This window comes from Idiotropiscis lumnitzeri, chromosome 1 (assembly GCF_059441095.1).
Source record: "Idiotropiscis lumnitzeri isolate Australia: NSW breed Sydney's pygmy pipehorse chromosome 1, RoL_Ilum_1.0, whole genome shotgun sequence".
Lineage (NCBI taxonomy): Eukaryota > Metazoa > Chordata > Actinopteri > Syngnathiformes > Syngnathidae > Idiotropiscis > Idiotropiscis lumnitzeri.
Window position 1 is genome coordinate 33160824 of NC_142391.1, and position 26879 is coordinate 33187702.

At 40.3% G+C, this 26879-nt stretch overlaps 1 protein-coding gene across 3 annotated transcripts in view; it reads right to left on the reverse strand.

The window, feature by feature from the left end:
- Positions 1-7298: 7298 nt before the first annotated feature.
- agtpbp1 (ATP/GTP binding carboxypeptidase 1) overlaps positions 7299-26879 on the reverse strand; it is a 30999-nt gene continuing 11418 nt past the window's right edge. Inside the window, exons 6-27 of one of the 3 annotated variants that reach the window (XM_088295919.1) lie at positions 26476-26622; positions 26089-26220; positions 25902-25995; positions 25277-25314; positions 24535-24743; positions 23025-23202; positions 22857-22898; positions 22225-22325; positions 22027-22143; positions 20648-21270; positions 19650-19733; positions 19471-19560; positions 19244-19392; positions 18431-18518; positions 17302-17446; positions 17071-17221; positions 16263-16443; positions 16055-16184; positions 15841-15972; positions 15562-15738; positions 13512-13663; positions 7299-11041 (exon numbers count right to left, since the gene is read on the reverse strand). In XM_088295919.1, the coding sequence (XP_088152045.1) occupies positions 10822-11041; positions 13512-13663; positions 15562-15738; positions 15841-15972; positions 16055-16184; positions 16263-16443; positions 17071-17221; positions 17302-17446; positions 18431-18518; positions 19244-19392; positions 19471-19560; positions 19650-19733; positions 20648-21270; positions 22027-22143; positions 22225-22325; positions 22857-22898; positions 23025-23202; positions 24535-24743; positions 25277-25314; positions 25902-25995; positions 26089-26220; positions 26476-26622 (3380 nt within the window). In that variant the 3' untranslated portion in view covers positions 7299-10821. The remainder of the gene's footprint in view (positions 11042-13511; positions 13664-15561; positions 15739-15840; positions 15973-16054; positions 16185-16262; positions 16444-17070; positions 17222-17301; positions 17447-18430; positions 18519-19243; positions 19393-19470; positions 19561-19649; positions 19734-20647; positions 21271-22026; positions 22144-22224; positions 22326-22856; positions 22899-23024; positions 23203-24534; positions 24744-25276; positions 25315-25901; positions 25996-26088; positions 26221-26475; positions 26623-26879) is intronic. The other 2 variants (XM_088295909.1, XM_088295899.1) reach the window with 2 other exon arrangements.

Sequence of the window (26879 nt, forward strand, 5' to 3'; positions counted from 1 at the left end):
AATCAATGGAATAAAAGGGCAAATCATACGTAATAATAAAGAGGCTATTTTTTAAACGAATAAAGCAGGGGTGCAGACAGCGCCACGGATACTCTTGATGGAGTCTCCAGTGGAGCAGTTATGACGGCCCAGCGCCAGCCGGCGTAATGACTTGACCGAAAGATCAATCCCTCCTGCTTAGGCCGCGCAATCAATAGCTTTGTTTTGACATCCTACATTAACACAAAACTAATTGACGCCATCGCTAAATGCTCTTAAGAAACAAACAGACAACACATCACGACCATCAATTACAACAATGACAACTTTTGTTAGTGCTTTGGTTAGCATGCATGCCGCATGCAGGTCATATGGATGTGCGTGCGTGCACTCCAGGCTCGGAATAAGCGGATTCACGTTGCGGTCAAAAGCGCAAAACAGGCCAAAACCTAAATGCAGGACGAGAAAGTTGCTGTTACCAGCTGTGGTTTGACTAATTCAAGTTTGCAGAAAGAAGACCTAAATAGTATTTAATCGTTTCTTGCGGCACGATTGAATTGAAGTCAACGGAGTTCGTGTGAGCGGGTACGGTTGCGTGTGGGGCGACACCAAAGATGCGTTTGGATCAATGGGACACAGAGTGAAGCACCGAAAATTCACCCTTTCGGTAGGGTTAAAAAAAAATACATTTGCGGCAACCAATCAGCTTCAAGACGTATTACGTCACACTCAACGTTCACTTGGTGGATTGTTTGAAAAAAGAAGAAAGCAGAATGGAAGCAAAAATGATGTCATGACATCCAGAGCTTTACAACGTGGCCAGCGACCACTACATGGACAAAAAAAAAAACCTTGACCAGGCTTGGAGACAAGCGAGTGATATTTTTTTAAGAACAACAAACATCATGGCATGAATGTCAAAGAAGAAGTAGGGTCGCCGCTGCAGAGAGAAAACAGCAAATAAATGAACAATACGATGGGTACAGATTGACTGAATTTCGATGGCTACTTTGCTCGTCATTCTATGTGTGTGCGTGAATGTGTGTGTGTGTGTGTGTGTATTGACACCTGGGACCTGTGGTCATGGTGGAGCCGCAGATAGATTTCAAGGCCTCAGCGGAGCGTTTGACTCAGGGGCTAAAAAAAACCACGTTTGTTGTTTCAAATGTCTTAATGAAGCGTGTCGAAACGTCGATTATTTATTAATAACCTTACATCACATGTTTTAAACGCCGTCCGTGCCTCTCGATTTCAACTCAAAGAAGGCGTCTTTTAAACTAATCGCACCCTCGCACCACCTTCACATAAATATTGTTGCATTGTAAAAAATTACTTGAACACTTTCCATGTGGATAATGTCCATCATGTATTCTCTCTTCTGCTGCTTTCCTACAGAAACTGACCATCACAATTAGTCGGATCTACTGCCACTGTTCATGCATCCGCCAGGTGATCTCCAAGTCCAACCGACCTGAGCCTGAATGCATTATTTTTCGTTGTTGTCGCTTGTTTCTACTTCAGCCTTTTCTCACTCCACACACTCACTGTACCTGTAACTGCCAGTCTTTCCCGTTAAGATGTGGACTAGTTGTGTCAAACACTTGAAAGTCAACATTTCAATCCATCCCTCCCCGCCTTTGTGAATGTTCTAATCTTCTATCCGCTTTGATTCCATATTGCCTCTTGCTATCAAAACAACTGAATTATTCAAGACATACTGTAATAATGATAATCAATCGATAACACTCTTTCTTAGTGGGCTAGATCGTTTAATAATTGACTAATCCTGAGGGGGACCCCACAGTGAGTGTGTGTGCGTGTGCACAAATGTGTGTGCATGTAACTCAGACGAGGGTCGCAGGAGCTAATTGCGGGCTTCACATCTCGGGGCACAAGAAACGAGCATCATTAACGCCGAGTTTAATTAGCAGTAAAAAAAAAAAAAAAAAGAGAGAACAGCGCAAGGCAAATTATGTATTTGAATAAACTGTTATAAGATATAAGATATAATTATTCGAATGTATAATTTAATCACTTTTATATATGACGAAGAAACCAACACTTTTTCTCTGAGGAGCAATATTGCGAGTCAGTGACTTTATTTGAGGAGCTATTTCCTAATTTTGAGTTGCTATTTTTGCAGGTTGATTGCAGGGACCTGAAGCGAGGATTCTATTAAACAGCTACATAAAAATGGGACAATATAACGTGGGAGGTGCAGCTATCAAATATTTCAGTATTGGAGTATCCTACAGACAATTCTGTAAACCAAACGTGAATTCGGGAAAAGGAGATTTTTACTTTAGAATGAACAACCAATTGTTTTTTATATGATCAACACATTTCATTTCTTACTGTCTACAAACGTGACCTGTGGGCAACGTAAAAAAAAATAGAAATTGAACTTGAACTTTTCCTGATCCAATCCAAATGATCAGGATCTTTATAATACTCGTACCATTTGGCAGCTTGTCGTTTTGCCACTCAAACACCAACTCATTTGCAGCTTTGTGTTTCAACGTGCGTCTTTGAGGGGCAAAATACAAGTTTTGCCTTGCAAACATAGATACATTTATTTGGGCCTGTTTTGTGAAAATTGCTCTCTGTGACGCCCTCATAAGATATGTAGGTAAGTCTTTGTTACATAATATCCGCCTAATCCACGGGGTTCATCGCCTCATTGTTTTATTTTCTTGCATCGCTCACGAACGACTTTGTGAAGATGACGTGGGACAGGCATTTGGCAAATGGCTTTTGGACTGAGGTGGCTCGGCACCACCGCAGACTTTGAAGTGCCGGCTGCCCCAGGCATTCAAGGAATAAGTGATCTGCTTTCATGGACGATTACTAGATGAATGATCAAAAATATCAATTCATTTGATAATCGATTAATTGCCGATTAACCAAGTAATCGTTTCACCTCATAAATGAAAACATTCATTATGTTTAACAACATTGAGCTTCCCTCCATTTGCCTATCCACGTATTTCAATTGTTTCTTCAAGGTCATGAATGTTAGCCTGACAGGCGTCCACGCATTGACCGGCGATGCCCCCCCCCCCCCCCCCCCCCCTCAATCAGCGTGAGACCTGATCGGATGCTGACACCAGACTATTTGAGCTGGTGTCTTTGATGGACAGCTGACACAAGACCACTTCCAGCATGTGATGAGAGGAATTGTGAGACTGCACTTGTGTTTAACTTGCGTGTCGCTCTGCAGAAACACTTTCAGCATACTTCCTGTTTCAGGTTTTGCTGGCCAATGATAATTTGATACACCCCGAAGACCAATGGTGGGAAGTGGCTAGGAAGTCAAGATGGTATACCTTAACACAACAGCCGTCCAGTGAAAACACAATCTTCCATGTTTAATAACATTCGCATTTTCTGCCTCTAAAGCGCAGGTGTCTTATTAATTTAAGTAATCACTCGAGGACAAGCATCATTTTTAATGTTTGTCGATCAAAGTCAAGTAAAAACATTACTGTTTAGAACATACTAACCCGAATTTGGTCATCTTGCGTGACGCCTTGCAAAACTATTTCACGATTCCCAGAATTGATCTGGTTTCAGTTGTCAGAGCTCCCAAAAAAGAATTATACTTTCTCATCGTTTTAGTTTGTTTTCTATGTGAAAATTGGTAGCACATAAGCACATTTATGTAACGGATGTATTTCGACATCTCAAATTGGCACCGCAACGTGAGCTATTCCATTGGTTTTAATTGGTGTGGATGGCCACCTCATTTGCATATGCCTGCCAGCGGGGTGTCTCGTTGGAGGAGAGCTTTGAAAGGTGCCAATGAATGAACAAAAAGCACTGGTAACAGACAGGATGTGAGTAAGTGCTCCCTGAAAAAAAAAAAAAAAATCTGTCTCCCCGTCGCCACGGCAACAAGAGGTGCACGTTGGCACGGCTTCCAATGTGTGTGCGTGTGTGTCTACTATCTGGCTGCCATTGATATGCAAAATAGAAAGAGGGCCCATGTGACAAGCACTAGCAGCCATCTTGATGCAAACATGCTTTGCCCCTCACACACACACACACTGACACACACACGCACACACACGTGTTGCCATGTTCATGCTATGTTTGATAAAAAGCTCCTCAATACGCACTCTTATTTATGCTTGCCGATGAAAATGGAATGAGGCAATACTTCCCCTAGTTGCACCACATATACACTATGTAAATGATTTACATTTTATTTCTTGTTACATTGTTTGATTGATTTATTATTTACTGATTAGATTTTACTTTTAACTTATTTGATCAAAATTTTTATATTGTATAATTTACTTCATTAGTTATCTTTTGATTTTGATATTTAACTTTCCTCTTTCATACAGACCCACACCGCTATTTTTTTTTTAGGGGGAAGTCGAGTCAAAAATGTTCTTTACAACAATATATTCTACACTCCCCTACTTGTCTGAACATGATATTCCGATAAATATTGCATTTGTGAACTTAAGCAGCAAAACGCACTCATTTTTATCCATCTGTTGTTCAAGTTGTTCTTATTTCGCAAACAATATTAATCAGAATGTCTTGTGTGGACTAGTGAGGCCGCATAATACATATCTTTGAAAAGGAATATTTTGACATGCTGGCAGTCAAGTCTCCCAGAGCTTCTGCATTTCTCACTATGACATGCGCACACGACAGAGCCCGTAAGGTGACAAGGAAAAAAAAAAAGAACTTTGCGTTCCCTCGCAAAGATTGCAAGATAACTCAATGGGTTTTTTTTGTTAGTTTTTTTCTTACTGCACTTTCTAGGTCAGTTTGGCTCCCCTAGCATCTAATGCACGACTGTTTGAGAGACAATGGTATGTCAGAGATGACAAGAATCAGGAGGACTTTTCTTAATAGGTGAACGTTTTCTGACGAAATAGTCTTCTTTTGTTTAGCACTTGGCTTCAGATGTCTTTTGCTTATTTGGAAATTGTGCTTAATACCAAGAACTGATTTTATGGCTTTGTATTTCAAGCCATTTTCAAAATAAAATTAAATTAATCTCGCCCACGGGTGAAAACGCTTTACCAGGAAGTTGACTCGGAAGTACATTAAAAAAAAAAAAAAAAACTTGCTCAAACAACTATTCGTTATCTCACAGTCTTTATGAGCAAACGCAAATTATTTTGCAAGGCAACGTTTTTTTATTTTTTTATTCCACGTCACCTTAGGGCTTCCATTGCACACTAATGGCAGACACACACCCACAGACTCACGCACGCACACACACACACTGCAGGCCTCTTCTTCCTTGCGGTCTTGTAGTTTCTCACAGGAGCCATTGTGTCCCCTCAGTAGGACCACCAGAGCGCTTGACGAGTAGCCAAGTCGGACCACTGCGCTAATTGGCCCGCTGCGAGCTCCCACACTGCATCACAACGCACACACATAAAGGAAGATTGATTTGAAAGCAAAAAGGGGCTTCAAAGTCTTCTTGGCAACAAGCGTGTACTTTTCCGTTCTTACATCAAAAACCCTTCATGGATGATGTTAGAGGGAGATTTGGATGGTAGGGTAGGAGAGTAGGGGATGGAATGGCGCTTGTTTGGGGGTGTCGTGTTTGTGAAGTGCACTTTGCTGCTGTGATTGACAGAAGTGACCGGAAGCTTTTCTATTCCTTTCTTTCTTTATGCCTCAATGAGGACCTTTTGGAGCCCTTCTGTCTTGTTCATTTTGGCATCAAGATGCATGCATTTCTTTCCCACAACGAAACTTTATTTATAATCCGCCCCCCCCCGCCCCCCCAAAAAAAATCATAATAATAATAATTGCATAAAATATGATATAATAGAATATATCCTTACTGCATTACATCCTGCTGTGAGTTGTTCCTAATATCCTGGTTATATTTGCTTTGTGTTCTTTGTACGCTTGTTCATATTTATCAATGTCCTCCATATGTCCCAAAGACAAGAGAAGACAAGGAGGTAATGAGTCGACTAACCTGTTTAAGAAGAAAGAGAGAAGCAGGCGGTATCATTTTAAAGAGGTCCAAATAAAGGAGAAACACCCGAGGCAAAAAAAACAAAGTGGCTGAATGATGTGTTTATCTTCGCTTGTACTATACGACATGCATTAAAGTGTGGCCTATTACAAAAGCAAAGACACTCAGTTTATTTGTGTGAATATAAAGTAAGAGTGGAAGCTACAAAGTTCAATGAGCTCATAAAAGTTGAATAACACCAACAGTTTCCGCGAATAGTCGATTCGAACCTTAATTTCATAACTCTCGCCTTAAATATAAAGACTAACTCTAAGAGACTAACCCTAACTATAACCCTTAAAGCCTGACCCTGAAACGGTTAGTCGAGGAAAAACTCACATTTTTTGGAATTTGTGACGATGCGTGACAGTGTGTATGATATTCATTGTATTGTAGCATCTTGCTATTTACGCTCGCCAGTTTGCGGTCACCGCATTAAAGCAGCACGTTGCCTGCACAATAGCGGAAAAACATGCGATAGGGATCATGTGGAATATTCGGGATTTTTTGAGGTCATTGATGATTTGGGGCAGAAAAGAATACTACTGATTAATTAAACAATATATACTGTGTCAAATAAATTTTTTTGGCATTTATGTTGGAACGATATTATTCCTTGTCATGTGTGTTTGTGTTACCAGTAATTGAATTTTTGTCACACATACTGCGTCAGTCAATTCCTTGCACTGGCATCGGCATCGTTTACCTAAGCAGTGTTTGTAAAAATTTGAATTTACTGCGTATAGGTGGAACGATGGTTTCACAGTGCAGAGGTCGTGGGTTCGATTCCGGCTCCGGCTTTCCTGTGTGGACTGTGGAGTTTGCATGTTCTCCCCATGCCTGCGTGGGTTTCCTCCACCATTCCAAAAACATGCATGGAATGGTGATTGAACACTCTAAAATACCCTCAGGTGAGTTTGTGAGTGGGGATGGTTGTTCGTCTCTTTGTGCCCTGCGATTGGCTGGCAACCAGTTCAGGGTGTCCCCCGCCTACCGCCCCAAGATAGCTGGGATAGCTTCCAGTGTCCCGAGGATACAAAAGTATTAATTCATTTCTTAAATTGCATTTTATTAATTTATTGAATAAACTGTTGTAATTTATGGTCATTGCAATATGCAAATCGCATGTGCCAGTTTTGCAGTGCCGATAATTTTCCAATACATTGTGCAACCCTAGTAAACACCAAAGTGATAAATGACACGACAACACCAGCACACGTCAACGTGGACTGGGAGCCTCGAGGAGAAATCTGTTGAACCCAAACCACACACGTACGTATACACACACACACACACACCAAAAAAGTGCTGATGAGTCATAGACGATTACGTTCACATTTTATTTCTGGCTTCTTCTTCTTCTTGACTCTGCTTATGCATGCCAAAAGAAAATCTCCATTTGTTTTGCCATCAGACACACACACACGCGCACGCACACTGTTAAGACGCTCATGAGTGAAACAAAATGCAAGTTTAAAAAAAAAAAAAAAAGGATGGAGAGGTTTTAGATGGAGGGAGAAAATGGCAAGGGTGGGGGGGGGGTGTAATCAAATTGTGAGAGGGAACACACAGTAGCAAAGCATTAGTGCGCTGAATAATGGAATAACTTAAAAACTGTACACACACACACACACTTAGGCACTCCCATGCTCAAGATGCCTAATATACATACACACAGGTTGCATCCCAGAAACAATACTCCATTAATATCTTCGTAAAAAGCAACAAGTGGAAAGAAAATGCATGTTGACAAGCAAGTGAAACAGACTACTAGTCTATCGCTGGACTCTCAAGACACAAAAGCACCATCTTGCACATATATATGGATACAGTGGGTAAATCGAAAGGTACAAATATCATCCATGTGTTCTATGCGGCTTCTGGTCCATTTAAGCTTTGATATTTACTTCTACGTATTGTGTGTACATTGTACTATCTCTGTGAACATTCAATATTTGTGTCATATCAAGTTTTTTTTTTTGGTAGGTAAACGGTACAAGGGCAAACAGTGGAACCTGGAAGGGGGAACCTCATATTCACAGCAATTTTTCTCCAAAGCAAAGGAGGGAAAGTGAATTCATCCATACCAGGGACAAACTGTGGCCATCATTGGATATTTATGGACGGCGCGGCCAGTGTTTTATCAAAGAGGGACGACTCGCTAAACGACGGCAAAAGAAAACGCATTCTGTTAACAGTCGTACAAGTGAAAAATAAGTTCAGCACAACAAACTTCCGCTTTTAGCAGGTAAAAACGATTTTCTTAAAAAATGAAATCCTGAATATTATTGAAAAAAATGATTGCAGGGATTAAAGCAACAAAAATGCAAAAAAATAAAGAAAATGGCTTGAGATGTAAGGTCAAAAATTTGATTCACAAAATTATTTTTAAACAAATATGACTTAAATGTAAGAAAAGGATGTTTTTAAATATGAGGACGGAAGCAATGAATCTTAATAAAAATGTTGATGTGAATAAATGATTTTTAAAACAATTTGAAAAGTATATGAGAACTGTGATTATAAAACATATGTTGGGGCAAAATAAACAAAAATTGATCAGCACAATACTTGAAATTGATTTGAAGACGATAACTAAGAATAGTGAGGATTCAGAACAGGATTAACAGAAAAAAATTAGGAGTTAAAAAATTCAGACAAGTTAGAGTTAAGAACATTTTGATGTGAAAATATTCAAAAATTAATTATGGCAATTGTATTAAAAGATTTTTACTTGAAAATGATTATTAAAATTATCCAAAATTGTGGAGAAACCTTGAACTACATTGATTTTTTTTTTTATTGATTGATTTTTTTTATTTATAATAGAGCACGGCCTTTTTATCATTTAATTTTTAACAGTTTTATAATGTGAGAACGGTTGTCTGTCTTGACGTGTTAGCGATAAGTCCCAGGGTTTTCCTGGTTTCACCTGGGAAAGGCTCCAGATCCCATAAAGAGGATGAGCACACGAGAAAATAAATGGATGACATTTTACATTACGTAAAGTAGTAATTCTGTTCCGACAAAAAACTATTTTTTCTTTTGAAATGTTGTACCCTGAAATTGTGCTCCCCAAGTGACCAACAACTGACAATAAATGACTACCAAGTTAAGCTCACTGATGTGAGATCTGACGAGAGGTGTTGCGTGGAAATGAGACCACAAAATTTCTGGTGGAATTCCGAATTTTAGGACTTAGACGTTCCACAATCGAGGTTCCGCTGCATGTGCAAGCAACATAGGGGCCACTTGAGTTCAGTAGTGATGGTTCCACCACAGGTCATGTTAAGACAGGAAGTGCGCAGTCAACAAGTTAAAGTGCAGGGTGAGCGTGAGAAGGCAGGTGTCTTGGTTCTGAGGGAGGGAATAGTGTGGGGAGCTTCTGTGTCAAGACGTGAGCCGCCGCCGCCGCCGCTACCACCACAAGGCTCATTATAGAGGGAAGTTCATGAAGGGTTCCAAGAAATGATCTGTGGTGAACATGACTGCTCCCATTTGCTGGGGAATTGTCAAAAGTGTCGCACCAAATAGCACGTCAACCGGACCCGCCATCCCAGGACGCCACGATTGCACAGCTTTATGCTGTGACCGGCTTTAAGGCTGGATTTACACTACATGGGTCAAGTGTAGGAAATGTGAGGTTATCAAGATACGGCAAATGGGTGGCATGTATACACATGCATGTTGACGCAAAGATAAAAACAAACCTTTTAGAGGGAAAGCATACGCATTAAGTGATATTTGAACATGCCAAATCAGAGGTGTGTAGGCAGTGTTTCTCTCTGCATAGAATGGTGGACTTGACTGTCAGATGTGAATTGTCGATTTTTTTTTTCAATATAATTAATTTTGTGTAATTTGAACTAAATATGCATTGACTGTAGTTTTAAGTTGTAATAACACCATTCACCACTAGATGGCAGATAGGGCTTGGTTGCACTTAGAGTGAGTCTTATACTATATACTACAACTTGAGTAGGCTTAATATTTTGGAGGGATTTGGAATGACATGGAGGACAAACATAGTATCTCAATAATACAAAAATTTTGAGTGATGATTTTTTGGGTGAAAAATGCACAAAATTAGTTCTTGCACTTAATGTTAGTTTCTTGTTCTGCATTTTTGTACCATCCTAGAATGGTCATATTTTTATGCAAGCGAACACGTTGCACTGAGAAAAACAATGACATTATTTTGTTAATTGCTTCAAACTATTTTTGGTGTCTTTTTATACACATATTGAGAAATGTATTACAAAAAAGTGAATTATATTTAGAGGTCATATTTCGTGCAAATGCCCGTATTTTATCCATATTTAATATTTTTGTCATGTATCTGGTTAGGAAGTGCGTGTTCCTATGTGGCCCCCCAGTCACGCTGATGAAAATTTTGAGACACACATTTTGTGTGATTAAAAAAATGTTGAATTAAAAAAAAAAGAACGTATTTTACGACCTAAGATATTATATAATTTATTAACAAAAACAAAAAAACCTAAGACCAAGAAAAATAATTTGATTGTGAATGTGGGGTGAGACCAATTACCACACGACAACCTCCTTGGGTTGTATTTCTTTTTTTGTTGCAACGTTTAACATTTGTATTGAATTTATCGTTGTCGCTGCTCTATGTTGACACTTATGTGCAGTTTTGCATTCAGTAAAGGTAAACGTAGTAAAATAGATTTGCAGTGTAAATCCAGCCTTTGAGACAGCGCCACGGCAACAGGTAGTATAGAATGGAAGATGTGGTTACCTTCAATGTTTTGGGAATTGAAACTCCTCAAATAAAATTAAATAAAATCAAACAATAAATAAATTAATATTTAAGAAAAAATCAGTCATTGGCTGTTGGTGACAGGCTCAGATTTCCAAGCATCGTGATTGCTGTCGGAGTCTGACAGCCCCTCTGGAACTTCGCCGACATCTGCGGTGTTGGCGGCGGAGGCGGCGGCCTCCAGGTCCACCTCGGTGTCCTCGTCGTTGCTCTCAGCGCTGTAGTCCACCGCCTCTCGGAAGGACGGCTCATCCTCGTCCATCACGTAGGTGGTGGGGCAGCTGCTGCAGGGCCACACACACAAAAAAAAAACATGCAACATGCGGCGTCATCAAGTCTACGCGTTTAATCATGGAGTGTTTCCCAACATTTATTGAACCAAGGCACATATTTCAAATCAGGAAAAGCTCAAAGAACATCACCAAACAAAAATGTCCTAAAAGGTATATACAGTGGCACTTTGGCATATCTCGCAACTGTTTACTGGATATCAATTCTATTCCCCCCATTGAAATGAACTGAATTGATCAGAAAATATTTTTTGCTACGTTTGCATCTATTAAAAGGGCATTTTCCTGCCAATCATCGGCATACATAACAGAACAATGATGCGTTAGTTGCAGGAAATGCATCATTTTTAGGGAGGTTTGATACCACAATTTCTCAAACCAATACCAGTACAAGTACTGAACTATTGAGCACTCACCAATACCAGGTAAACGCTACCACAAGTGAAAGCAGGCAAACATGTCAACGGCATCAAATACCTTCATGGAAAAGCGTCGTCATAGCACCCAAATTGTGTTAGCAAATAATGATGCCAATTTTGCTAATAATACAAGAATGCACTCTAGTATTAATATCAACATATTAAAAACATTACATCTTCATGGGAAATTAAGAGGATGGACATGGATGGAATTCCAAAGAGAAAAAATGCTCTGTCAGCCATACAGAAAATGAGCAACACATGAATAATGGCCTCTAAGCATTAATATAAAACATACATACACTTATAGTAATTGCATCTTAATAGGTATTTGAGACGATTGACTCGCAGTTCACTTGGAAAAACGCTTTGTCAGCCAAGCATGCTATTATTTATTTCCTCAAACTGGAACAGACACAAAAATGGCACCAGTGACTGGTATCGGTGACGAATATCGACAGTCTTGAGTCAGGTGTTGGTCCGATAACGATATCTATCGTTATTTTCTCATCCCTAATCATTTTCAAACCAGTTAAATGAAACTGTATAGTTTCCCCTGGCACGCCTGACAATATCTCATGACAAATAATGTGCCCAATGATCGGGAATCAAAATGCAGAAGTTCAGTACTTCCTATGTATTTTTTTCCCATGAGCTTTTAAATGCATAAAATGTGAATATGTTTATCCATCATAACAAAAAAATATAAATTTGAAATCAAAATGGCTGTCCAAGGACGCCTCCTTCTTTCTTTCCCCGTGGGTCCCAAAGCTTAAACGCCTGCTGCATCTTTTGAGGTTTTAGTGGCTTTAGTGGCTTTTTAATGGTGTTAATGGTTTGAAATGCGATCCCGGGGAGACAGTCCATCACGGGCCGTCTCTCCAGTGTTGTGCCGGCACAAGTGGGAGAGAGACACACAAATGGTGCGCTGTAAATGTGTGCGTGTAATGGTGATGAGAGTTGCGAGTGAACAGGAAATGTCCTTTTCTTTGGGTTCCGATTGCTCTTTTGTCCATTCTACGCTACACATGCGCATCATCATTTACATCCACGCACTGACCGTATCTTGCCTTTTACAAACTGGCAGACGCTCCCAATGGCCACAATATGATTGCAATGACGACCTATTAAATGCTAAGTGCTAGCATTCGGTCGGCCTGCCTTGAGAGCATCCAATCTCCAAAGAGAGAACATGGCGAGTCCCTTAATGATCAAAGGCATCAATGATGAATGAACACGTATCGATAGGAGAGGAGAGGAGGGGGGGCAGGCCAGAAGAAGATGCTCATGGGAGGGGTGGTGCTGAGGGTTGGACATTAAGTGGTTTGGAGAATAAAGCCATCAACTGACTTAACAGAGACAGCAAACATCCAAATGATTACGTAAACAGCTTGTTGTTACCATGTTGTCATTTGTTGACGTTTGGAAGAGTGCGGTAAATGTTAGGTATAGTATATTATGTCTGGATCATCATGAGCTAGTTGTCCTTTTGTACACAATGAATCTTGTAAAAAAAGCTTTATTCAAATTCTAAGTCAGCATGTAAAAATTCATTTGATAAATATTACTCTTTAGTTTGTCCTAAAATGATGACCTTCGTCTTTTCATAAATTGCAGTCGTTTTTCTACATAAAATACATTTTCTGGTGAAATTATTTTTTCCTAAACTGAAAGGGGTCCTCTAAAATGATTAATTTTATAAATCAAATGAAAACCCAAATTCCTATTTTAGTCTCATGGAATTTACTCCATTTTTGTCTCCAAGTATCACAACTAGAATGCTGACTTTGCAAACTTCATTTTTTCGTTAACATTTGAGCAGCCCGGATACCTCTGAGCACTACAACGTACGCGTGCATATGCGCTCCTCTAAGTACACGGAAGCTTTTTTTTTCTTCCTCAAAATCAATATAATATTCTCCAAATAGTCACCAAAACAGGCTTTTGTCCAATTGCATTCAGCAGCTTTGACCGCTTCTGATCTTGTTTTGTTCTCTTTACAAGCAATCAACTCACTGTTATGACCTCTGAGCATCATTTCTAACCTGACTACTTTAGGTTGCGTTCCAATGAGGTCGCTCTCCAGGTCCAGCAGGTGCTGATGGCTGTGAATGCCCGTCATTCTCTTGAGCCTTAGAAGGGCCACACAGAACTGAGCTCCCATCTCTTCCAGTTCCCTGGTGCCAATCTGAAAACCCTGCACACATATAGATCCATGATGAGATCAATTGCACATAAAGATAACTTGTGACGCAATTACTTGGACATATATTGACTTTAATCTGGCGCTGAGGCTCACCGCTCGAATGACCAACCCAAGGAGCGCTTTTGCTGTCAATACATGTTCATGTACTGTAATTCCATTACAGGAAGTGCAGATTCATGTGCAATGTTATGAGTCCTTGAAGTCTCTCAATAGAGAAGTGGTCACACACATACAGTACACACAGTCAAACACACATCCACAGAGCACTTTTTGTTCCTCCTCTGCAGGAAGGCCAATGCCGGGCCAGATTCGTGTGCTTCTTCATATTTCAGGGTTCAACATTAATGGTGGCCGAGAGGCCCCCGGCCAATACGCCGCAGTGTTGGGCCACTACTGAGCTCCAAACACTGATCCGACTAGGCCGGTCCAAATTTCTAAGTCACAGTTGCCGAAAATGCCCCATAAGTGCTTTTTCGCTTCAGACAAAAACACAAGTGGCAACGGGGCCACAGAATATAACGACAAGTGCAGCAATGCAAAAATGATGCACCACATCAATATGTGGTCAACAACTGTGTATTTACGAGAACTTAACTCATTATAGAAGTTGTAGGACAATGCACACCAAGTCCAAGACTTGTCCTAACACTCGTTGAAGTGTAGCTAACGGTGAATGAAACTTTTAATCTTTTTTTTTTTTTATTCGTTTTTATACCAGTCAGCGGCACTGAAGGTTTGGGGACTGCTGCCTTTATATTAAAAAATATACATTTATATGTTGTGCATTGCTGGATTCTCAGCGTTAAGAGTTCAATAATTTTGCAATGTATTAATTCTTTGAAGCATTAATAATAATTTGTGCAATTACAATGCCTTGATTTGAGTAGCACACAGTTGTAGAAATTCAGGCAATTGGACAGTTTGAAGACGCTAAATCTGAAATCATTACGAAAACGTAGCATATTCCATCATCATTACTACTTTGTACGTGGCCAGTATTGCTTCTAACAGGGCCAAGACCCAAGAAGGCTTAATGTCAGTTTCAGCATATGGCCTAATGCTTTGACGCACAAAACAACGGGGGTACTTTTCAATGGCCAAAATGCCTTCCGTCACAACAGTTCCTCTGTTGTCAAGCAAGGTTGTTGAGGGAGGCCGGTAGATGCAAAAAAGAAAAAGGACCGCAGCACCACCTGGTGGACATTTTCCTCTTAGTCAGAAGTTGCGTGTCCAAAAAAATGAGAGGCATGTAAAATTATTGTATTGGCATGTTGTCTGAGTAATTTTAGTATTTTGTATTTTTGCAAAGTTGTTAATAAATGAAATTTATTATTATTATACTATATATATATATTATTATTATTATACTATATATATATATATATATATATATATATATATATATATATATATATGTTATATATATATAACATTAAAAATATAAAAATATATATATATAAAAATAAAAAATATATATATATATAAAATATAAAACATTACAAGTTAATTTGTTCCTAAATTCTGGTTTTATTCACATAAAATTGCAAGACTATTTGTCCTGCAGTTACAATTTATTCTCAGAAAATCATGTATTATAGAAACATTACTTTATTGGTCCTAAAATTACAATTTCATTACAATTAAAATTATATTTACATGTAATTTCACAAATTAAAATTTATATAATAAAATCATAACTTTCACAAGAAATGTTATCTTTTGTCTCACAATTTTCAAAGTTTGTTTGCCAAACAATTCTGGCATTGTCCACAAAAAATGCAATCACTTTTACTTTCATTAAATTCATTTTAGGCAAAACATACAACAAACAAAACGCAACTTGGCATGGTCTCACAGCTGAGCATGAAAATGAGGTCATAAGACGTCACCTTATATTTGCCCTGGTCGCATCCGCAGACGGTGCTCTCCATGGTGTAGCTGCGCTGCACGCCGATCTCCCGCCACACCACCACGCGGGCCGTCGACTCCTTGGAGCGCTCCACCACAAAACTACAGCTGGCCATGCTGAAGGCCGGCGCAATCTGGGAGAGGATCTTTGGAAGGGCCTGAAAACATTGGCGAAAGTGAGAAGCAGCCCAATGCGTTTGTGTGTTGGCGTGTGTGTGTGTGCGTGTGAGTTTGCGTGTTCGGTGTGTGTGTGTGCTTACCCGGTATGCGAGGTCCTCTTCGAAGTCACTGGACGCCGCGCTGATATTGGACTGCCATATAGTTTCCTTCAAACTGCAGCCATACATGAAGACGTTTTTCTTTCTGGAATGGCCATGGTAGTCACAGAAAACCTGAGCACACAAAGAAAAAACATAACATCACAAATCATCAAACAACCAATCGTGACATCAATGATGTTGTACCAGTGTGTACCAGTGGTGCTCGTTGCGTGTGTGCAAGGTACTGCAGCAGGCTCTTGGTGTGGTAGATGGTCGGGTGCAGCTCAGGATTGGGGTTCTGCCACTGGCGATTCAAATCTTCCCCGCTCAGAGAACAACGATGACTAAAGCAAAACAAGAGCACAACTTTTAAAAGTGGCCGGTCGAGTCTAAGCTCTCATTTTGCACACCTGCACACTCACTTTCCATTGACAACGCCATCAGGGTTGAGCATGGGCACAATCTTGAAGATGTAGGACTCCCTCAAGGTGGCTGCCAGCATGCTCGGACCCATCAGGAATTCCAGTGTCCCTTTCATCACCCAGCTGGCATTGGTTTCCCCAGGGTGCACTCTGGCTGACAGGAAGATCAATGGACGATTTCCTGGAGTGGGGGCAGATCATTTTGATCTTTTATTAAAATAATGTTTTAATTTTGCTAGAATAAAGTAGGATTCTTTTATTTGTCCATACTGTTATGACAATAAAAGTCTGAACTCTAGTTGAGTAAATTCATAATTTTACAACAATTGTTGTAATATGAGAAAGGTCAGAGTCGTAACGTAATATTCGGACAAATATATAAGACACATAATATCATACATGCAGGCAAAAAAATGAGGGATGTAATTCCTTTTTTATAAGTTTTACTCAAACAAAATGATAACTAAAAAAATAATAAGCAAAATCTTATCTCTGATAAAATGTGAAGAATTTTAAGTGAGCAATATCAAATAAGAGTGGATCATAATTTCAGGACAAATACAGTTGTAATATAATGAGAAAAAATATTTCAGGTCAATATCAGGTAACAAAATAGAAATCTAATTAAATAAAGTCCTAATTCAGAAGGGTCAGTATTTTTGGAACTAACATTTAGATATTAGGACTAAAGTAGTCATAATATTAGGACAAAAAAAGTTAGTTATTGTATGTGACCAAAGAGCAAAACACACGAGTTGTTATGTTGCTAGCGGTCAAGGGAGAAACAAGGCATGCTAGAGTGACTCACTAAACTGGCAGATGTGATCACTAGAGTTCGACTCAGGCATGGCGGTGACGGTGAGGAGCGGGCAGCTGTTTCCACCCAGCGTCTCACACAAGACATCCTGTCGCAGGTAGATCTCAGGCGCCTTGACAGCCTCTAGCTTTGACAAGTGCATCTGACAATATACAACGTAACAAATTGGTATTTCACTTCCCAAAAATTCTAGCCTCGCCGGGTGATTTATTGTCATCATACCTTCAGAGAGGAATACGTGTATGGGTAGTGATAGGAAAAGTAGCAGACGTCATCCTTGTGGTTGAAGGTGGTGCTGAAGGTCATTGTGTAGTATGACTTCCCTTTCTGACCACCTGTTGCGATGGAACTCCTTGCAAAATGGTTCCTGGAGGAAGGGGATGCAAATAAATGCCTTAAAAACTGGAGCAAAAACATTGGTTTGATGAAATGTGTCCTCTCTTTCTGCGACGAAAGAAAGTAAAGTGAAAAATATTTGGTTCTTTTGCAGAATATTAAGAATAATTTAGTACAGTCAAGCCCAAAATTATTCATACACCTACGGTATGAATAATTTTGGGCTTGAATGTATCTAGTCTAATTGCAATTAGGAGTGGGCCTACAGCCATGCCCAAAATTATTCATACCCATTAATGTATGAAACATTTTGGGCTTGACTATACAAGAAATTTTTTTTGCCCAACTTAATCATGACGCTGTAATATAAGAAACAATGTCATCTGATATGAATGGAGTAGCAGATCGCAAGCGAGAAAAAAAAATCAGAATGTCCAGAGGAAAATAGTTTACAATTTTAAAACATTTTAATTTTATTGTACTCAAAGGACCGCCGTAATAGTACAAGAAAAATAGCGTTTTTTTTAATTTTTATTATCATTATGATTATTATTATTATTACTATTATTATTGTTGTTGTTGTTGGTGGTTGTTTATTTATTTATTTATTTGTTTATGAACAGAGTTGTAATTTTAGGGAATGGGTTATATTTTGAAAAAAGATTCCTTTCAATGCAGCTTTTGTATTTGATCTCATTTAAGTCGTGGCATATTGATTCTATTTATACTATATTCTATATCGCTAACAGTGGGTCGGAAACCCCCTATGACACAATAGGGTACATTTCATATTTTTTTACAAATGCAAACTAATGATCTATCAACACACGTGGGTGTTATTATTATTATTATTATATTTTACTTATTTATTTATTTTACAAATGAATGATCAATGTGAAGTGTTTAAAACGGTTTGCAAGGCAATGTTATCGGCTGAATAAAAAGTGATGATTTTGGCGGTACGAGGATTCCGGCGGACGCCAGCGATAAATTTTTCTATATGAATCCGACCTACTTATAGTAACAGATGTCTGTTCCTGTTCTGACCCAACGAGGCCTGCCACTGATGGCCTCCTGAACCGAGTACATCAGCGGCTGCATGCCTAAACAGACACACACACACAAACAATACATTAACATACACATAAACAGTGGTGCTTTGAGATACGAGTGACTCGACTTAGTCTTTACATTGGCAGGGAACTCAACTCAACCCACTTCACAATAAGGAGCAGTTTGGCAGAAATTTCTTCCAAAAAGAGGCTTCAAGCTGTTGAAGTTTACTGTCAAACTAAATATACAGTACAACAAAGAGAATTACATCTTGTGTATTTCAAACAACCACATAGCTTTTCCTTATTATACTCCCTTTAGCTAAGTGTTAAACAACTATGCAAAATGCCACAGATGGGCTAACTACGTTATAACCCTTTAAGCCACGGACATTTGAACACGTAACGAAGGTAGACAATTTAGCATTACTTACAGGCATATATGTATTTTCAGCCACTGTGAAGAATAACTGATATCACCATGTAGACCGGGTGGCTAAGATTTGAATTCTTTTCATTTAATTATATCGTTACGGTTTGTTTTTTTATAAAATGCAATATTATATATGCTACTTTTCCGACAGGAAAGGTGTTTTTTTGGGAGGCAAGAAAAGAGTTATGACATTTTCACTCATTTCAATGGGGAAACATGATTTGGGATATGAGTTTTTTGAGTTAGGAGTGGTCATGGAACAGATTATTACAAGGCACCACTGTGTATATACTTAGTAATTTAACTTTATTTCACAACGAGTAAGATGTAGTGGCAATCTCACCATAGTTGAACTGGCTGTTGGACTTCTCACAATTGATTATGTTGAAGCGGTATGTGGCTCCCATGCGCATGCCGCTCACCTCAAAGTAGAACCACTGATGGTGGTGGTTGCTGTTGATGTCCGAGTTAAGAATCAGGTCGTACTCAAACCTGCGCACAATACCCGTATCATGTGCCGACTGAACAGAACACCGTGTCGTCACAATGGTAACAGATTTGCATGCTTACTTCCTGATCTGAATGGCCTTCCGGAGGTTGCCGGACTCAAACTGAGAGTTGAACCTCAATGACTCGCCTCCGCTTTCAATCACGGGACAGCTGCAAAAAGAAAAAATAAATTGCTAGACTATATTCACAATACTGTAGAACCCCCCCTCAAATAAATAGTAGAACAAATAAAAACATACCCGGGCATATCGAGGTCGTAAACGACTGTATCCATGATGTCGTTTGGGTGAATCAACCGCTCTATATCCTGGAATATCTTCGACCTGCAAGGTTACATGAGCAAATTTAGAAACTTGATTTTGTTTTGGCAACTTCGCAAATTTGCAGATTTTTTGGGGGGGGTAACTGTATTTCCATTTTTTTTATTTGCTGATAAATTCCCCTATTGACTGGTTTTGTGCTCAGGCCAATTCCCGTCTGATAAAGATATTGTTTTAATGCCATCCTGGTGCCAAGAAAGCTTCATTAAGTCAGACCAGAGCCTTGTCTAATCGAAAACAGATGCTTTGTTGCAATCTCGAGGCATCTATCAACAATCACAAACCTTCTCTGGGGTCATCAATATACAGCAGGGCTCTGTCCCTCGTAAAGTATATCAAATCGTTTCAACAAACCAACCAAAATGGATTGTGTTTGACTTGTTTTATTTGAAATGACCTCTGTACAGATAGTTGGCTCTCTGGAGTGCTTGCCGACCAATCAAGTGTGAAATTAAACAAGCAAATCAATGTGTTTGCTACATGTGCCACAGGCAAGGATCCTGCACACTAATTGACAAAAGTGATTTCATGGTTTGGTGATGAAATATTGCCCCCAGGTGTGAAAATATGATGCACGTGGTTTTTGTGGGTGCTATCAGTTTGCACTCTTTTTAAGACTCGACAAGTAGCCACCAACTAGCATGGTCCCTAGATTCCATGGTTTACAGGAATTCACTCACATTCACAGCTAAGAGCATTCAATGAAATGTACATGTTTTAGAAATGCGGGAGGAGTACTTGGAGAAACCCAGGGTCAACATGCAAACTCTACATAGAGTGGCCAAAGCCAAGACCTGAACCCAAAACCTCTCAACTATCATGCAGGTGTGCTAACCACTACATCGCTGTGCTACCCTGGACTAAATCGTTTATCGTATTAAAATTTTGAAATGATTTTCACCAAGGTGGTTCCTCACCTCTGCACCCCGTACAACCTCTCCAGAAGGGGCTCTCTATACGTGGGGGCCACGTGTCCAAAGTAGTCCGGGTAGGCCACTTCGGTGTAGCACGGCACAGACTTTGTCCCCTTCACCATCTCCACGTAAAGGTCCAGGTCATGCAGCGGGAGAAGTTGAGCTGTGTCGGGCACCTCCAGAACGGCCCCTTCGCCCGCTTCATCGTCTGCGCCCTCTGAACTGCAATCAGATCCTCCTCCTACTCCTCCTGCTGCTGCTAAACACCGAATGGCGATGCCCTCCAAAAGCAGAGGGGACTGCGTGGCTTTTGGTGTACTGACTGGAGTTTCTTTTTGTTTGGCTCCCATCTCATCCGCATTTAAGGAGACGTATTTAGATGCTTGTGACAGTTTCTGCTCCACTGGTTGATTATGTAGCTCCACAGTTTTGTTGAGACCCTTGACAAAATTGCTGTTGTCCAGTTGTAAAGGATGAAGAATGGGAGTGGGAGCAGAAGAGTTGCCGATATCTTGAGCAGTCTTTGCAGTGACGTGATTCTGAGATAGCAGCTGAGCTGTGGGCACAACGATGGGCTGAGAAGACTGTGCCGATGAAGTTGGGGTAGATGATTCAAAGTTGAAACCCTAGAGTGGAGAAACGTGTGGAAAATATTACTCACATGTGAACACTCCACAATGTTGCACTCCCTCCGCTGTTTTCATTTCGCAGGACAGTGGTCCCCAACCTTTTTTCCGCCGCTGACCGGTTCATACTAGTCCCAAACTTTTGCGGACCGCCAACGGATGGGGGAGGAGGGAGGATGCTCGACGCATATTGTGCAGAGCGCATTTTGAACGTAGTCGTATTCATTTTGCGTGGTTGTGGGTTTTATACTAGCGTAATGCGACCGAGACAATTAGCATCTTGACATGCGCCAAGCGTGCGATCGAACGATTTTTCAGCCTCCAATAATAAATAAATCGGAACTACTGCAATTTCTTTCTTCTTTAACCTGTGCTGCCTGGTCCAAAATGACCCGCGGACTGGTATCGGGCTGGTGACCCGGTGTTTGGGGACCACTGTTCCAAGAAGCTACTGTATGTGACTTATTACTTTGCAGTCTTGGTTCTTGGGGTTCACAACATTTCTCTATCACAAAAACAAAATGAAAGCTACTTTCATTTAAAATGGTGAATTCATGTAAAATAATAAGAACAATAATAAGAACAACACTACTACTAACCTACAAGACCAAACCATTTATGTTATTGTTTATTGTAATGTGTAATGTTTGTCGAAAAATACATGGGAAGAGGACCTTCAAAAAATATATTGCATATTAAATGACACTATGGGGGAGAATCGTGAATACTTTATTTTTCAAAATCATTTAGTCCTACCTGGAAGTCTTGGGACAACTCCACAAAAAACTTCTCATAGACTCTTAACTCTTCATAAGGTCGGCTGGGGATCTTCTGAGGGTGAAGCTTGTTTATATCCTTTTCAATGTCGTCGTTCTGTTTATAAGGATATAGACAGTACAGTCGATGAGCATTTGCATACGTAGAAGTAAGAAAGGAAACAAGTGTAAGAGTGACCAGGGAATGGCAATCCTTCTCATCTTCCTCGTTCTCCGTATCATTCTCCGTGTCTGCCTCCGTGTCCTCGTTATCGTCACTGTCATCCACCACGTCGTCCACTGATGGGAAGCACATGCACAGTGCATCAATTATTACTCTGCAGGAATATGGTCTGTTTTTAAGACATTACCAACAAAGAGCATGCAGCCATAATTAAATGATAATACTTTTTGAAGAAATTGGAACATTTCTTCAAGTGCATAACAATGGTGACGACTAACATGACTGAGTAATAGCAGAAAATGATGTCCTCTTGAACTAATTAACACCAATAAAAACGTGGATTCTGCTGAGCTATTTCAGTAGCCACAAGCTTGATTGCCTGAACTTAGTGAATCAGTGGCGTCCCTGACCAGGGAAACACCAACTCCCTTGTTCTCCGCAGCCGCTAAAAAGCTGCCCACAGGAAAACATATTGTCCTCTAACTATGCCCTTATTTCAAAAAGGAGAGTTTTATGATTATTGTACATGTGAGGAAATGAGAGCATGAATCAAGCATTATATGATGTCATGTATAATGTTTAGCGATGAGTCATGCAAGCATGATGGATGGCGAATTTTATTTTCTGCTTGTCTTGAAAAGTCTTACCCTTCTTTAAGGGCTCGCTGCAAAGCAGTGCATGTGTTCTTCCTGCAAGTGTAGCAGTGTGTGATAAAACATTATTTCGACTGTGTGTGTGTGTGTGCATGAATTGAAGTGTTGAAATGAGTGCAGAGCACCCCTGACATGAAGTTTTTTGGCTCATGCTATCCTCACCTCCGGGGGGTTGGCTGTACAGCTGTGCGACCGTCGCTGAAGCCAGTAAGTGATCCAGCTGGTAATGGAAAGCCGACTTGATGGTAGGCAGAGGCAGGCGGTTTTTTGGGAAGCACTTCCTCATGATGAGACTAGAGGCATTGACAAGCGGATCCAGGGTGCGGACCGAGAGACACTCCTGGAAAAATACCACGGTGGAAATAACAATTTCTGTATAAAATTAAAATACACGATAACCTTTGCAGGTCAACTTAATATGCCTTCTAAACTTTTGAAAACACATTACATTCAACCAATACATTTGTAAGGATGTTGACTTTTCCAGTCTCTCTGGCTCACTATCGCAACCTGCTGATGACACTCAGTTACATTCCAAGCTCAGCGGCTACATTGTAGAGCGCGTTCGGAAATACGCTCAGAGCACACACTGGTTCCCTCCGACCGTTCGGATACTCAAGTCTTGCTGAAATGTGCCGTTCGGTTATTCTGAGTACGAGACACCAAAAAACAGACTGCCTGTGTGTGCTCGAGAAGCGCCAACTGAGGACACCATGCACCAGTGTAGCAGGCAGATAGAAACAGTTCAAATATTAGCTGCTGACTGGTTGAGAACATAGGCTGCCTTCAGAAATCAATGAGATCGGAGTGCGCTCTGCCTCTCGGAACACACGCACTCTCAGAGTAGTACATGGGCTTCAGAGTGATTTTCTGAATGCGCCCATAATGAAGAGGACTGTTTAACGCATTCGCTGCCATTGACGGCTAAAGACGTCAAAGATCTTTTTTTTTTTTACTTGGCTGGTAGTGAATGAGTTAAATAACAATTCTAATTGAACTAGAAAATGTATTGGTCCATTCATGGATTGAACACCTGTTGTGAATTTTGCTATGTAGCACCTTGTTAGAGAGGGGACAAGCCGTTCTAAGAAATTTAGAAGTTGTGAATTAAAAAAGAGGAAGTAAACTCCAAAAATTGTGTAATAAGTTAATAAGTTCAATACAACCCTACTAGGCGAAACGCTGCATTCTGATTAATATTTGGCTGTGAGGAATATAATTTAAGCAGTAAAATCCTCCCATTTTTAGCCATCTCAGGGGCCAGCCATTTTGTCACTTTCAGTCGACTGTAAATGGGATCACATTTGCTCAGGGCTCCGCCAAGCAACAGTTATGGCTCAGCGTCAGAAAACTGGTGAACCGTGATTGGTCCTCACCTGAGCCCTGAGCAACTGGAATGTTATTTTCAGTCAACAGCATGTGGCAAAATGGCTGCTCCCTGAATTGGACAAAAAAAATTGGCAATTCTATTGCTTAACACACATTCCACAGATGCAATATTAATCAGAATGCCGTATTTAGACTAGTGAAGGCACAAAGAAGATATTGTTGCAAATAATTTTTGCCATTGACATTCCCTTTAAAAAGGCTCAAATTGTCTTCACCTACAAAAGTTATAGTTACAACCATTAGTACTGTAGTTTGATGGCATTCATTCAACACTCTCACGCACGCTGGAAGAGTTGTACAGAATGCGCATGCCGTCAGCTTTCGCAAACGCCCGCCTGCCCATCCTGATGTTGGTGACATTGCGCAGACAGCCCAGCAGCCCTTTGCGGATCACCGTATGACGATGCCACGTGTCGTTGCGGTGCCAGTCCAGATAGAGGGCGAGCAGGGTGGGAATGTAGCCGCCCTCCACTGCTCGCCGAGCATTTGTCTCTGGATGGAGGATGAGAGGATAACATGTACAGTGCCATTTATAACACAAAGTGTCAGATCATCAAGCCAATTTTAAAATCTCACAAAGGCAAAATTACTCCAAGAGTGCAATGATGACTGATGTCAGGATGTCACGAAAGAACCCAGGACACCCAAAAAAACGGTCACTGTTCATGCCTATCCATAATAAGGAAGACAAAATTGGCAGCAATGCAAAAATCAACATTTAGAAAGTACATTTTGATTTTATTTAGCTTCTCTTTGTGAATTATTCAAATTGCCTTGATGATGATGACGACCTTGTGAAGTGAAAATAAAACCATCTGAAAAGAGGAAGGGAATTCAATGGGTTCCAAAAACTGCAGTTAACCACGTTTGGGCTTCCGAGTCTTACTTGCCATATTAATTTTGATGCAGCTGTGCTCATCCATCTTAATTATCCATCAAGGAAATTATTTTGAAAGCCGAACCCCAGTCCAAAACAGCATGACATCACCCCACAAAGGCTTCAAATCACTTTAGTCAATACTCACTGGATTTAAGCAGAGCAACGAGTGCATCCACAGCCACCCTACAGAGACAAACACAGACAAGAGAATTGCAAACGCAGCTAGTTGATTGTTTCTCCTATTAAAAGAGTCATTGTACATGTTTCCCAATTTAGGCTATTCTGCCTTTGCAAAAAAAGAGAACAGTTTTTTGTTACCATGACAACCATGGGAGGAGATGCGCACTCAGTGATTTTTTTCTTTTTTTTGTGGCGGTTTGGAAAGTGTCTGAGGCTCCCTCCAGAGCAAGAAATGTTCAATCCTCTGTGTCCAGACTGCAAGTGAGTAGAGCTTTGATAAATCCACCACTGGCTAACTTTAACCATGTCCCCACTTTTAAACTCAGTGCTTATTAAGATTTTTTTGTATTTTCCTTCATCGAGGCAATACCTTAGCCGAACATTCAAGTACGTACTGGTCACTAGAAGCTAAGAATTATTTACTATTAACTAACACAATTTTTGTATTACTGCAGCTCTGACATGAACTTCGGAGAAACTACGTGTAGGTGCATGTCAAACAGTATGGCTCATTTACAGACACACTTTTGGAACTAGTCAACAAAACATTTGGTTGTTGAGTTTCATTTGGTTGTCTTGCACGTACATACTTGATCAGGCTTGTGTTCTTCTTGCTGTACGGTGCCACAATCTTGAACATCAGCTCGATAGCGCCACTTTTGCCCAGGGATATGGCGTTCACAACTTCAAAGTACAAGAAAAAACAAATCTCAAACAAAATATGTTTTTTTTTTTTTTTGAAGGAATGACAATGAAGCAGAATTGTTACTGACTTACTGTTGGCTGAGTAAACCCTAAGGACCTGCAAACAGGGCAGGAGCAGCTTGACATTTTGGAGGTTTTTCTTGATCAGGTTTATTGTGACACTCAATGCGCCAGTGAGACGTGCCTTCACACCCAACTTCCTGTCTGCACAGACACACAAAGGTTTCAAGGTGAGCAATGCAATGTCAAGTCCTACTTCTTGTGCAATGCGACCCTGCTACATTGTAATTCTTTGGTGTGTGACATATCGACTTGGCTGTTGCAGAAATGTGTGTTTTAATAAGTTATCATAAATGTGTTTAAAGGTTGTGTGAGGGGTAAGACTATCTCTGTGATTTTCACCTATTGTGGGTAGGCCTGGAACATATCCCCCTGTATGGCCTTTGCAAAAAATCCTACCTTTCAGGCCCACCTTGGCCAGTAGGGAGTGAAGCTGCAACATGAGATCCTCGTTGGGGTGAAAGTCTTTGTTGGCGTTGATTATAATGCGGAGTAACACTGCTGTTCCTCCCTTTGAAACAAACACCCCCACCCTGCGTCCTTTGCCTAAGCCAGCAAAAAGACAACTCCAAGTAAAAAATTTGAATGTAATCATTCCAACTAGTAATGGTCAAAGTAGTCCATAAAAAAGTGGCAATGGAGATGGGGAAACGGTGTAAAAAGCAGCTACATTACCAGTAGCAGAAAATATTACTTAATTATTAGAAATAGATCACAAGTGATCCCAATCCTCCAATTATTATAGCAGTGCTTCTCAAATAATGGGGCGAGACCCCGTGGGGGGGGGTGATGCTGGGAGGGCG